The sequence below is a fragment of the Camelus ferus genome, chromosome 6 (genome assembly GCF_009834535.1).
Source record: "Camelus ferus isolate YT-003-E chromosome 6, BCGSAC_Cfer_1.0, whole genome shotgun sequence".
In the NCBI taxonomy this organism is placed as follows: domain Eukaryota; kingdom Metazoa; phylum Chordata; class Mammalia; order Artiodactyla; family Camelidae; genus Camelus; species Camelus ferus.
The window spans coordinates 30,744,710-30,758,059 of NC_045701.1; the positions used below are offsets into that span (position 1 = coordinate 30,744,710).

Sequence of the window (13,350 nt, forward strand, 5' to 3'; positions counted from 1 at the left end):
ACACAGTGACAGAAACCAGTGACAGGGCGGAAGGGAGGGTACTGACTACAAAGGGGTATGAGGAGTTTTTAGGAGTAAAGGAAACATTCTATATCTTGATAATGATGGTAGATACAAATGTGTACACAGTTGTTAGAACCCATCAAATCATGTACTTAAATTGATGAATTTTATTATATGTAAGCTATATTCCAACAGAGCTGATTTTAAAAAGTCATGCAAATTTATAAATATCTGTGATACCATAGCACTTACCTGCATATGTTTTTTAGGAAAATCCTCATGGAAACCATACATTTGTATCTTTCTCACAGTCTACTTCTAAGCTCTCAATCCATTTCTTAAGAAAGGAGAGACTTAAATTTATAGCACCTCCCCTTCACAGATAATTGGAGAGGGGAAGAAGGGCAGAGCCGACTAGATTCATGGCTACACCAGCCTCACCCTTTACCTAGGTAGTGACAGCTCCCTCTTTATTAGGATTCTGGTGCTTCCATGAGAAGTTCTTTTAGTTGAAGTATAAGTATATGGATGTGTAAGGCTAAAGTAAAAATATATTCTATCTCATCATTCAGTAAAAATAGAGAACTACTAAGAAACAGCACCCACTTTTTGTAAATTATTTATTATACACACGTGTAAATCTTCTTATACATCTATCAAGTCAAAAAAATGTATTAGACTGATTTTCCTTGCATAAGTACCCACAAACTCTTATTTGGTAATCGAGAAACAGTGCTCTACGTCTAATGGATCCCCACTTTTTAAGTCCTGGTCTGCAACTCAACCCAGAGGCAGTCTCGCTTAAGTACACCAGCAGATTTTATGGACGACATGCCGCATTTATCTTCTATAATACAGCGCTCATGGGGTACATAGGAGGCTGCTGGCAGATTTACTTACTTCAGCCATTCCTTGATGGGGTCAAGGGAGGCTACGGGAATGGCGTTGATCATCGTCACCTTCTTGCTGTAGTCCTTGTAGACGATCACCATGTCGAAGTTCTTCAGGTGAAACTGGACTCGCTCAAAGTGAATCAGCTCCACTTCATCCAACGTCACCACGAAAGGTGGCTGTCAGGGAAGAACAGAATTATTTTCATAAAACTAGTTCCCACAAAGCACTGCATTTTCAAACAGTTCCAGGATCTAAAAATCACTGAACTATTTTTGTTTGTTTGCGTTTTGGAGTAAACACTAAAAGCAATACAACATACCAAGAAGCCCTAATAAAAGAATCTGTGAGATCAAAATCTTTCCTCAAGGGGAATATACACTTAAGGAAATTACATAAAGAAACTATTTTTAAAAACTATTTAAAGAGATATTTTAAGAATTATTTCCTCAATAAGTTTTATATCTACAATAAGTAAATATCAAAAATTAAAATTGTAAAAAATACTGAGGACTTAGTTTTCAGAACACCTACCCTCTTGCTTTCTTTTCTCTAACAATTTTCTTACTGAAAGGAAGTCGGACATACGCACCCATTCTGTAGCATTTACCAGCGCGCTGCTGGTGGGCTGAAGGAGGCAGGTGCTCCTATAGGGCGCTCCATTAAACCTGAAAGAGAGTAGGAAACTCGCATAAGACGGGGCTCGCTGCAAGAGAAGCTGCTGTCCCCACAGTAAGCTGCTTGCCCTTTCCCATTCCAAACACAACTCCAGCCGCTCGCTGGAGACCGACTTCCAGAGGAAGCCTCTCAGTCCTACCCATCCATCCCAGCCCTTAAAAATTCTGAAGAGGGATTGGATGTCTCAAGTTATTAATCATAAGAAAAAGGACAGCATATGTTAAATTACTATTAAAGGAAGAATAACATTTTTCTAAAGGCCAAAAGATGAGGTACGTTACCCCAAGTCCCTAAAAGGCACTTCAAATTCCAGTTCCTCCTTAGTCAGAGCCTCTACTTTCTCAATGAAATTTTTAAAGGCTGTTTTCAGTTTGTGCCTCATTTCTCTTTCCATCTGTAAAAGAAAAAAATACTAATTAACGATAGCTATCACTTTTCTTGTTAATAGTAAACCCTTCAAAAAGTCTGAAGTGTTTTTGTAGCCCTGAACTCTCAGAGCTCTGACCCTAACACAGATACCTTCTCACAGGCCGCCAGACCATTAACCGCAGAGCTGAGCCTGCAAAACCTAAGTCTAATCCATAAGCCATGGAGGCACAGCACCCGAGCAGATACTTGGCAAGTTCTGCAGACGGTTTCAGGGGTGATTTATAAAATATAACAATTATCGAGCTCAGATTTGGACTGCATCCTATCTCACTACCCTGCAAATGAAATACCGAATTTCACCTGCTCAGCATACAGGTCGTCTCGGTCGTGCATGTGCTGGTGTTTGCCCAAGTCCGTGGTGATCTCGCCCACTTCTGTGTAGAACTGCACATCTGTGTGCCGCTTCTTCCCAAACATGATGGCGTTCTGAGGGCACAGAGCACAAGAGCAAGAATGAACTCGTAAGACTTCCTTGACAAAGTCTACATGACAGACCAAGAAGCAAGATAACAACAAAATGTAAAAATATTAAAACATCTATGCTGGTAACCATGGATAGCATTTATGTACAAACAGTTAAACCATCCCTGGTGTCATCATAAATGACCTTTGCGACTGTGAAAGAGTAAGAATTTTTAAAAGCACTCCTATTCATCAGAATGGACTTTGGACATTATGTTGGTAATAAACTGTTTAAAGTAAAAATTCTCTATTTTAGAAACAGGAATTTGGAGAAAACCTTACATGATTCGGAGGTCATTACGTATCACACCAAAGGAACCAACATGCCTAGCACCTTCTAGATGTCAGGCACTGTGGACTTTATAAGCATTATTTTATTCAGTCCTCTCGAAGATCTTATGTGATAAGTGGTATTTTTCATCACTATTCTCAAGGGAAGAGTGTGACAGAAAGCTCTTGCCCCAAAGCTCCGAGCTAGCGATGAGGAAGGCATACCTTGAGGTGAAAGTGCAAGACAATAATCATCTCCCCATCACACGGCTGGAACAAAGCATGCTTGATGTTATTGTACAGAATGTCCACCTTGTCTCCTCGGACAGAGGTGAAGCGAAAACCTGGTAGGAAAAAAGGAAGCAGCTGGGTATCAAGGAACATCAGGTTGGGCCAAAAGGCACTGCAGTTTTCCCGGCTGACAGGAACAGGGTCAGAGGAAACATGAATGATGTACAGAGCTTCCTTCTGGCTACACAGCAGCGTAAAGGCAGATTCCTCCCAGCACTTCCGTGTCGTACAACATTCCCTGATCTGTCACTCCCGCACAGGAGCCCCTGAAAACAAAGCCCAGGCACGCGAGGGGGCAGCCATACCATTGACGTGGGCCTCCAGGGAGCCCTGCATCCTCTTCTGGGCAATGTTGGGGCGAATGTACAGGTCTTTCAGTTTGGGATTACTCCGGTTTAGGTTGATCACCAGTGAGTCTTGCTTCACAATGCCCTAGGGAGGAGGGAAAATCAGTGTGAATCCTCACGTATCTTTCCATGCCCCCCAAACCCACATGTCCTTAGGCACAAGGGTGCTCTGCGGGTGTTCAGGCTCACCTCCTTCTCTTTCTCTTCTGCTTCCCGAGTCTTATAACGCTTCTGCACTTCTTTTATAATTCGGAAAGCATTCTGCAGGTTCAAGGCCGGTACTGTCTGTTCTCCAGGTGCCTTCATATTTGAAGCACGGTATGTACTGCAGAAAAGGGGAAGCACTTATGAAAGGTGCTCTATCAGGCGAGGTAACCTGCATCTACTACTATGTTTCATAACTGGCTTAGTATCTTTTAGGAGAAAAAGGTACCACTGACTGGGGAAACAATGCCCGGAAAGCTGAATACGAAATAAAACAAAACAAACTTCCCTTTCTTCTCTTTTAAACAGAAAATATTACAAATGGCTAATCCACAGGGTGGGGGAATCACACTTATTTTTCAAATGTGGCATAAACTTCCCCAAATTGTCCTATTCCACATTATGAATGAACAGACTCCAAATTGGCACACATTTGAGATTTTATCACAAAATATGTATAGTAAGGATAAAACATTTTCATGAGGATTCTAAATTAGGTTGCATCCTCAAAACAGTTCAAAGCCAGGAAGGTGACTCTAATCAAGTGCCACAGAGGGAGGCGCTGCCACTCACTGGATGGGGGAGGACACAGCACAGAGAATGCAGGTACCGACCACTCCAGCCAACAGATTTGGGGAGGGCTGCTTTCCTGGGTACTCACATTTCCTTGACAAAAGTGGCTTCTGGGTTAGGAAAGATGTTGCCCTCATTCCTGCCCAGAGCACTGCCTGGGCAATAGAAGTTGATTCTCAGGTAAGTATAATCTCCTTCCACAGACATACTTATATTCTGTTCAAACAAAGGAAAAGCATTAGCCAAAGAAACAAATAGATTTTGTCCCTAGATAAAGATAAGTAGTTACAGAGATACTAAAATTAAGTTAGTAGTTACAAGCTGACTGGTAAGCCTAGCCTGTAAATCTTAATCTAAAGCTACTAAACTGAGCATTTAGCTTATCTTTTCATATGACCGAATGTGTGTTTCCAAAAGAATCACTGAGTTCTTAACGTACCTTGTGCCACGTGTATGACTACATGTTAAAAAATGCTTAAAATTTAAAGAGAGACAGGCAAATTATGTTTCTAAGACTAGATCATTTAACTTTCTTCAAAGTGCAAACTGGGAAGGAGAGAAAAATGACAGCAAAAGATCAGGGAGGGGGGAAACCAGTAACGAGGGAAGCTAGAGTCAGAAGGAGCAGAGCGTCGGGGAGACGATGCAGACGGAACAATAATCTATGGTTCTAAATAGTTTAGACGGAACCTGTCCACGTCAGTACCTTGATTGTGGCAATGTGAAAAGGCGTCGCAATGCCAAACACGGGCATTATTACAGTCTCATATTTCTTATCAATATAGATCTTCATCTCTCGAATATGTGGTTCCTTAGGCATCAAAGACGGGTTTTTATAGGACACGTTAGATTTGCGAGCTCTGAAGTGGGAATAAAAAAATATTTTTGAGAAATTTCTGCAAATCATGTGTAACCCTAAGACAACGTTACTGCTCAGTGCAGACTCTTACTTCTGAATCTGCTGTTCCCCCTTCTGTTCAGTCAACCGCCTCTTCGCTTCCTCATTGAGTTGAGCTGCCAGTTCTTTTTGATGTGCTCTTCGCTTCTCCTCTGCAGTCATTTCATTCTAGAGAAGGGAAAACCCAAGTTCTCAGAAAATGTGAACCACGACAGATAGGAGATCCATGCAGTTTAAGACAGCAGACTCACTCGTGTTCGTTCTGTAAGTAATGCTGCTCGAGACCCTCTTCCCAACAGGTCCTCAGCTTCATCTTTCTCCTCTTCCTCTTCCTCCTCATCCTCATTCTAGGGGAGGAAAAAAATCACAATCAGAAACTCAGGCCTTAATTTTTTTTTAGCCAATATTGCCTGTCCTCTTCATTGTACCAAACTTCCTCTACCACTCATCTACCGCCTTCCTACCTTTAGAAAGATCCCCACATTCTTCACTTTCTTCTTCACAGAAGTGAGAACAGTAGCCGGGCCATCCTGGAAGAAAAGAAGGAAGTCAGACATCTGTAAGAGAACTTCAGCACTTTCACTTTCTAACCTAGTAAATAGCGGGGCAATGCTCTGAAGCTTCTGGATACTAAAAACTCTTTGACAACAAATAAAAACAGTTTTTATCTTCTCAACCACACACGGGGAACTACAATTTGGGAGGGAACACCGGGATAATGATTAAGAATACAGGCTTGGTTTGAAACCTGGCTCAATCACTTCCTAGCTCTGTGACATTTGGCAGGTTACTAAAGACTTCCCTGTGTCTCGGTTTCTTTACCTGCATACGAGAATAAGAGTATGTACTTCATAGGGTTATTGTGAGGATTAAATGAATTAATGCATTAAAGTCCTCAGCTTATAATAAGCATTTACTATTATTAAGACTCAGTTCCTGCTAAGTGAATGAAATCAGTCAGAAAAGACCACAAATGTCCAGAAAAGGCAAATCCTTAGAGACAGAAAGTCGTTGCCTAGGCCTGGGGAGGCAGGGAGGGAGGGGATTGGAGAGTGACTGCTAATGAGCACAGGGTTTTTTTCTGAGGTGATGAAATGTTCTAAAATTAAATTGTGGTGATGGCTGCATAATTGTGAATATTCTAAAAACCACTAAATTGTATACTTTAATTGCATGGTATGTAAACTGTAGGTCAATAAAGCCATTATTAAAAAAAATCACCTCCATTATTAGAACCAGTTCCTGATGTTATCATCATCAAGGCTCAAGTCACAAGGTGATACAGTGTTTTGTTTTGTTTAAATATTCCCTGTGCTTACAGACATAGAGTACAGACTTGTGGTTGCCGGCGGGGAGAGGGTGGGAAGGGATAAAGTGGGAGTTCGAGATTTGTAGATATTGCCTGGTATATATAAAATAGATGAACAAGTTTATATTGTGTAGCACAGGGAACTATATTCAGTATCTTGTAGCAGCTTACGATGAAAATGAATACATGTGTATCTATGTATGTCACTGTGCTGTACACCAGAAAGTGACACAACATTGTAAACTGACTATACCTCAAAAAACAAACAAAAAAGCTTCTAAAAAAAAAGAAATATATATATACACCCTGTGCTTGGACTATAACCTCTATTCCTAGCTATATTAGGTCAGGCTGTCACAGGGATCTCTTTCCCCTTATCTAGCATTCAACAAATGATAAAAAGGAATAAACCATGTAAAACAGAAAAGCAGTAAGGAATTACTGTGTAACACAGGAAACTATATTCAATATCTTGTAATAGTCCGCAATGGAAAATAATCTGAAAAAGGATATATATATAAAACTGAATCACTTTGCTTCAACTACCAGAATACTGTAAATCAACTATACTTCAATTTAAAAAAAAAGGGGGGGGGGAACCATAGGGTAAAAAATGTGCTCCAAAGTCAGTTCATGAACACTCAAAGCTGAAGAAGCAACACACACCTCATCCACAAGCACTGTGTCACCAATGAACAGGGCATAGGTTTTCTCTTCCGGTTTCTTCCCTTCCTTATTAGTCAGATCTGAGAAACCCAGATTGATGCTGAAAACCATTCCTAAAACAGCAAAACAGGAATTCAGTCAATGACTGTGAAGGATGGAGAAGTGTAGATTTTATACAGAAAAGGAGATGAAGCTAAAGGAGATTATTCAAAAAAAGTTATTTTGCTATTGCCTATGTGTAAAACTCACCTTTCTTCAGTTTATATTGATTTTTGCTATTAATTACTAAAGAGCCTTCACGGAATTCAATTCCCATTCCAAACCTAAAAATGAAATGAAGAGAAACTTCAACAATAGGCCAAAAGATCCTCCAACCTGAGTCAAGTACAATATATCCTATTACAATTTTCAAGGTAAAGCAGGCAAACATGTTGAGTGATCTGTCCCTGCTGATCAGTCAGTTAAGGAAGTGAATATGAGGAGTCTTCAGGTCATTAATATATCGAAAATAACTTCCTAATTAAGTACTACATGTAACACTTACTATATCAAGCTTTTATTTTTAACTTATTCATTGATATTTACATTTTAATCTACCATGAAATCAAGCTGCGAGTTTTCCTATAAACAACTTGGCAGAGACTGTTAAAGGGCACATTACTAAAAGAATGTGTAATAATCGGATAAAATGAGGAATTTTTAGTAGAATGTTGACAACTGGATTCATTAAGTCAGCTAGGCCAAGACTTGGTATAGGTCAATATATTTCCTCCTGTCCATCATAGAAGTTCAGAAATAAACTATATACCCAACTAGCTTCCATGTAAGGAGACTGTCTAGAGTTCTTGTTTCTCAAATGTTTTTGGTTCTGTAAGATGTTATTAGGTACTTTCAGGTATTCAATGGTCAAATACATTTGAGAAACACTGGATTAAATAAAAGTTTAAAAAACATTAAACAGTAGAACATCTCAGAGTAATTTGTAAACGTGAGCTAAGGTGTTCTAAGAGAGGAAATATAGTATGTAATGTTAATGTCTCTTCATATTTGGAACTTAAGCCTGGAACACCTACTAGCATCTCTACATTGGTCTAGATAAATCTCCACCCAATCACTGGGAGTAGAACTTAAATATTCCTCACATTCTCTGATAACACTATGTGTCTGATGCACAACTAAGTTTAACAGTCCATAAATATTGGTTGAATCATTTAAGAATATTTTGCCTGACCACTGCCAGTCATGAAAACTGACTGAGAGTGACAACGTACATCAGAGCATCTTACCCTAGGTTTTTGGTAATTTTGTTCAGCAGCTCTGGCTTCTGCTTTTTAACCACATCCATGACAGCATTATATACATCACATATCTTCACACCTAATGACAAGACAGAAAGGAGACATTAAAGCATTTTGGGGGGAAAAAAAATCACATTTTTTAAATCAATTTTTTTTCACCTATTAAGTCCCCCTAAAGCAAGGTTTCTCAAAGCATCAAATATGGCATGCAGCTGCAGGAGTGGTAGGGCTTAGAAATTTGCATTTTAAAAAACTACCTGGTCATTCTTTAATTACACTGTTTGAGAATCACTGATCCAGTGAAACCCCACCTGGTCTCAGTAAAATCATTTAAGAGTTGATAATGGCATCATATTAAAGTTATTACACATTTTGAAAAGCTGGACTGAATGGGTGAATCACTGTTAGAACTCTGATCTTAATTGTTCAGGACCTAGGATATGAATATGTACTCCCAGCCAGAGGAACCCAGATAGGGTAGCCTCCGAGGGTCTTTATTCTCACTGATGTGAGAAATCATGGGCGAATGGTGTCTGGAAGCTCTGGGAAACACGAGTGGGCTTACAAAGTGGTTTAAAGGCAGAAAACATAAAGTCCCATTTAGCCAATTGGGAGTGGAGAGTCTCAAGGCAAAAGAGGTATCAAGCTCTCGAGGTAGGCGGTTGCTTGCCTAGCAGGGTTGCTATTAGTTCTGCTCTCAAACTAAGATTCCTGGTATCCATTCAATGTAGGATTAACATTACACACTCTGTTGGGACAGATACTCCTCAGGACTTTCTAAACAGTAATAATGCCATGGTATTTTATGAAGATCTAGACACAGTAGCCTAAATAGTCAGAAAGGTGTTTATAAACATCAATATAAAACCACAACCACTCATGCATAAAAGGAGACTGAAGAACTAACTGCTGGGATGATTTGAGTTAGTAAAATCTAACTCTATTTATAGTACAAGGGCGTCAGGAATAAAAAGTACTACAGACATTTTTCTTACATGATTGCTCAAATGCTAAACCTCCTTTTCTAAGGGACCTCACCATGTCTTAATTCCTTTAGCAGCTCCTCTTGAAGCTGAAGCAGAAAGTTGTAATTTTCTTGAACCTCCTGAGAAGGATCGACCATCAAAGTGCGAACAAGGTTGGAGCAGTAAGATTTGAAGCGAATGCCCATGGCACAGGTAATGGCCCCAAAATGCATGTGGTTCTTGTCACTTGAGACCAAAAGAGGAAACCATTTCATTACTCAAAATGGCGAAGTCATTAGTATCACTAGCACACAGCACCTGCAATCACGGCCTTTCCCTGCTACACCCCAAAGCTGAAGTGGAAAATGGATCTAAATTTAAAAAACAGTTCGTAAAGGTTCTGGAGCAAAATTAGGGACCAAGACTTTCAGGATAAAAATTCAGTAAAAGTTGTTGCATCCTAAACATGCAGACGATACACTGGGTCTTGTTCATCGCGGTCTAACAGCATGGCTGTGAGGCATCATCTTTCCACCAGTCCACCATGAGTTCTCTCTGAATTAGTCCTTTCCTTCCAACCAGGACAAACAGCATTGTTTACGGTATTTTTAAAAGTTAGGAGGGGAGTTACACTATGATACATCTAATAAGATATTAATGTTTTTCTCCAACATGCGTTGCACTTTTTTGAGGCATTTTTAATCATCTAGAAAATGCTTACAGTCAAATGCTCAAGTGAGAAATAAGTAACTATGTGAAACAAAATAAAAATATGCAGAGAATAAGAGAAAAAGATAATGTAGAAGGCAGACTAATGGTTATTTTTACTCCTACTTTTTTGAATTCTAGAATGAATCCAAGAAAAAATAAGCTAAAAGTTGAAATGCCCTGGTGGTTGTTCTATTTTGAAATTTTCCTACTCACCTCACCACACTGAACTTGAGGTTATAGTTGCCGCCACTCTGAATGATAGGAGGGTAACACATTTCCACAGTAGAAGGGTCTGCCCCAGCTAGGTATTTTTTCTCTTCAATGGCCTTTTCTACAGACTCGGCCAGTTTGCTGTGTCGAACTTTCTGTAAGTATACACAGAAATAAAATAATTCTTACTAGAGGGTGGCAGACGGGTGTTGGATTTTTGGACACTACCATTTGAAGACAAGATATATCTTGATATCATTTAGGATGCTATAGAAGTCTTATGGATTGGTTTATACGCCGGCTGATACACTGGTGTACATGCAAAGCAAATTTAAAGAATACGTGGATTTGCAAATAGAATACTGGGTAACCTCAAGAAACTACAGTGCAGGTTTATCACTGTTTTGAAAGAGAGCCAGCACAATTACACATCAACTTATGTTTTAAAGGAAGTTGAACACACATCAAAAAACGCTGCACAGCAGGGACTTGCTTCTCCTTCATTAAAACAGCAGAAAGACCTCCCCTTCTCCATTTACCTCATCTGCATCGACTATTTCCATGACTCTCTCCTTGAAGAATTTGTTGAAGACCTCAGAGGTGATGCTGGCTGCTTTCTTCATTAGGTTGAGTTCTCCGTCCTCCTTCACAGCAATGGTATAGGCCACAACTGCACTGATGTCTATCTGCAGTCAAAGTCATACAGAGTTTCCAACATGCAGATACAGAATTGCTCAAGAAATACATCTCTCCCAATCTGAATACTATCAGTGATGATATTTGGTTATTTAGCAAACTATTCATCAACAGTTTGCAGAATGTATAAATATTCTCTTCTGGGATTGAATAAATATCTGAGATAGCCCTTTACCATGACACTGTGCATATTCTAAGATGCTTTAAACTAATGTACCACTTAAAATGCAAATGTACATGCCTCTCTCTTGAGGTTTTTGTAAAGGCTGAAGAAAGAAGACAAGAGAGTGAAGAAAAAGAAAAAATCAGAAAGTTTTGGGGGCAAGAGATTTTTTTCAGTTTCCCTCTGAAGAAGCTGGACTATCTCCTGAATGCATCATTCCTAATTGGAAAGTTAAACTGACTTACTGCTCAGCCAGAGGGAATGAAAAATGGAACTGTGAATATACAGTTTTCCCAAAGCAAACCCTCTGCACTACGCGTTATGGAAGCCCGTCACAAGTGTGTCTTCTTAACTCTCAACGTGCGTGTTTCCGGGAGCCGTCTTACTTTGTCAAAGCCCTCTTTGTTGAGGCAGTCATTCCAGCTCTTCATGAACTCTCCTGGGAACTTGTCTTTGCTGAACACTCCAATCTTCTTGCCATTCTTGCTTTCTTTAATGGCTTCAATCATTTTGTCAAAGCTGCTCTTATTACTTTCATTCTATCAGCATCACAGAGAGGAAAGGGGCTTTAGTTTTAGAATTAGACATCTATGTTCTACTAGTACCAGGCAGAGAATATTCTAAACTATGGACAGAATAAACTCTACCGTCCCCTTCCCCTGTTTACTTCTTTAGAGCAGACTGTAACACACCAGAAGTTAACACAATATTTCTTTAGGTATTTTTATATGCTTAAGTGAAGTGCCAGGTAAGCTGGCAAGACCATTCTTTTTCTTTTAGAATAGCTAAGAAACTCTAAAGTACAGATGAACAATATTTCGAAAAGAAAATCTTTGTCAGGTGGGCAGTATAACAAAAAAAAATTAATTTGACAGAAACTGGAAATAAGGTATACCTAATTTTCCTTAAGGTACTTACAGCTATCTATTGTAATTAAGGTATTCAGATGAGAACAAGCTGACAGCGTCCTGAAGAATGGATAAAGTTAGCGTTCACCAGAATTTCACAGCCCATTTGTTTTGCTGCAAAACTGGATAGAACTACTGAATTCTTCCCTTCCTAACTAAAAAAATGACAGTCAATCTTCCCTTTGTATTTTTTAAATTCCTAGAAGGCTTTTCTGTTTACCACTTCTTTCGCTATTTTTTTTTTGCTTTTTTTAATTCTTATTTTTAACTGAAGTATGGTTGATTTACAATGTTAGTTTCATGTGTACAGCAAAGCGATTCAGTTATACATATACATACATATAATATATACTTCAGATTCTTTTTCATTACAGCTCATTACAAGAAGTTGAATAGTTCCCTGTGCTATACAGTAGGTCCTTACTGTTTACTTATTTTATATCTAGTAATGTGTATCTACTGTTTACCACTTCTAAACTTTCTTTAACGTTTACGACACATTAATCAGTTCTAACCTTTTCTCGTATCAGCAGTGTGATGGCAGGGGCTCCATTAGCATTCTCATTGCCCTTAGTGTTAGCAATCTGTTTCAAGAACTCCACTTTTTTCTTGCTGGCCATAAAGATGATTTTGTCATCACAGAAGACCATGATAGTATCAGTAAGTTCATAGCCAAAGAGCCATGTCTAAGGAAAAAGACAACAGTGACAACAGTATGTACAGATAGAAAGATTAATGTACATATACACAAATATTTATAAAATAAGGTATCTGGAATTAACTTCCAAATAATCTGAGGTTGGGGGACCTGTATGTGGATTCAAATGAGATGAGACTGGCCAGGAGTTGACAATTTATTGGATAATAGGTACACAGGAGTTCAATGTATTATTTTATCTACTTTTATTTGTTTGAAACATTCCATAATAAAGACCATTTGGATAATGTGCCTTCACAGAAAGTATATTACTGGATAGAAATGCATTAAAACAAGAGATGAAGCAGCACTTCAGGAAATCATGTGTTCTAGCTCCCCAAAAGACTGCTAGTTGCCTACCAATGATTCATTTCTTCTCTAAGAAGACTCAGGATTTTTAGCTGGGCACAATGCTCAGCACAAATACAATTTCCTATCCTTTCTTGTAGCTAAGCATGACCATTAGATTAAATTTTGGCCAAAAGTTATTAAGTAGAAGTGTTCTGTGGGATTTCAAGGCCAAGTCTCCTTTAAAAAGGAAGCGGTCTCCCATTTTCTTCCCTTTCTCCATTCTTTTTGCTTAGAATGCAGATGGTATGGCTGGAGCTCCAGCAAATTTTGCAAAATGAGTACATCTATGGATGGCAGAGTAGAGACCTGGAAAAAACCAGGGTACCTGAA

General features: G+C 39.1%; 1 protein-coding gene across 1 annotated transcript in view; it reads right to left on the reverse strand.

Moving 5' to 3' along the window:
* SUPT16H (SPT16 homolog, facilitates chromatin remodeling subunit) overlaps positions 1–13,350 on the reverse strand; it is a 31,965-nt gene that overhangs the window by 5,491 nt on the left and 13,124 nt on the right. Inside the window, exons 3-22 of the mRNA XM_006190855.3 lie at positions 12,488–12,658; positions 11,451–11,603; positions 10,745–10,891; positions 10,209–10,360; positions 9,358–9,530; positions 8,308–8,398; positions 7,271–7,344; positions 7,022–7,134; positions 5,511–5,576; positions 5,298–5,393; positions 5,099–5,214; positions 4,855–5,008; positions 4,237–4,364; positions 3,561–3,696; positions 3,330–3,456; positions 2,959–3,077; positions 2,302–2,427; positions 1,854–1,966; positions 1,487–1,562; positions 904–1,073 (exon numbers count right to left, since the gene is read on the reverse strand). Of these exons, the coding sequence (XP_006190917.1) occupies positions 904–1,073; positions 1,487–1,562; positions 1,854–1,966; positions 2,302–2,427; positions 2,959–3,077; positions 3,330–3,456; positions 3,561–3,696; positions 4,237–4,364; positions 4,855–5,008; positions 5,099–5,214; positions 5,298–5,393; positions 5,511–5,576; positions 7,022–7,134; positions 7,271–7,344; positions 8,308–8,398; positions 9,358–9,530; positions 10,209–10,360; positions 10,745–10,891; positions 11,451–11,603; positions 12,488–12,658 (2,501 nt within the window). The remainder of the gene's footprint in view (positions 1–903; positions 1,074–1,486; positions 1,563–1,853; positions 1,967–2,301; positions 2,428–2,958; positions 3,078–3,329; positions 3,457–3,560; positions 3,697–4,236; positions 4,365–4,854; positions 5,009–5,098; positions 5,215–5,297; positions 5,394–5,510; positions 5,577–7,021; positions 7,135–7,270; positions 7,345–8,307; positions 8,399–9,357; positions 9,531–10,208; positions 10,361–10,744; positions 10,892–11,450; positions 11,604–12,487; positions 12,659–13,350) is intronic.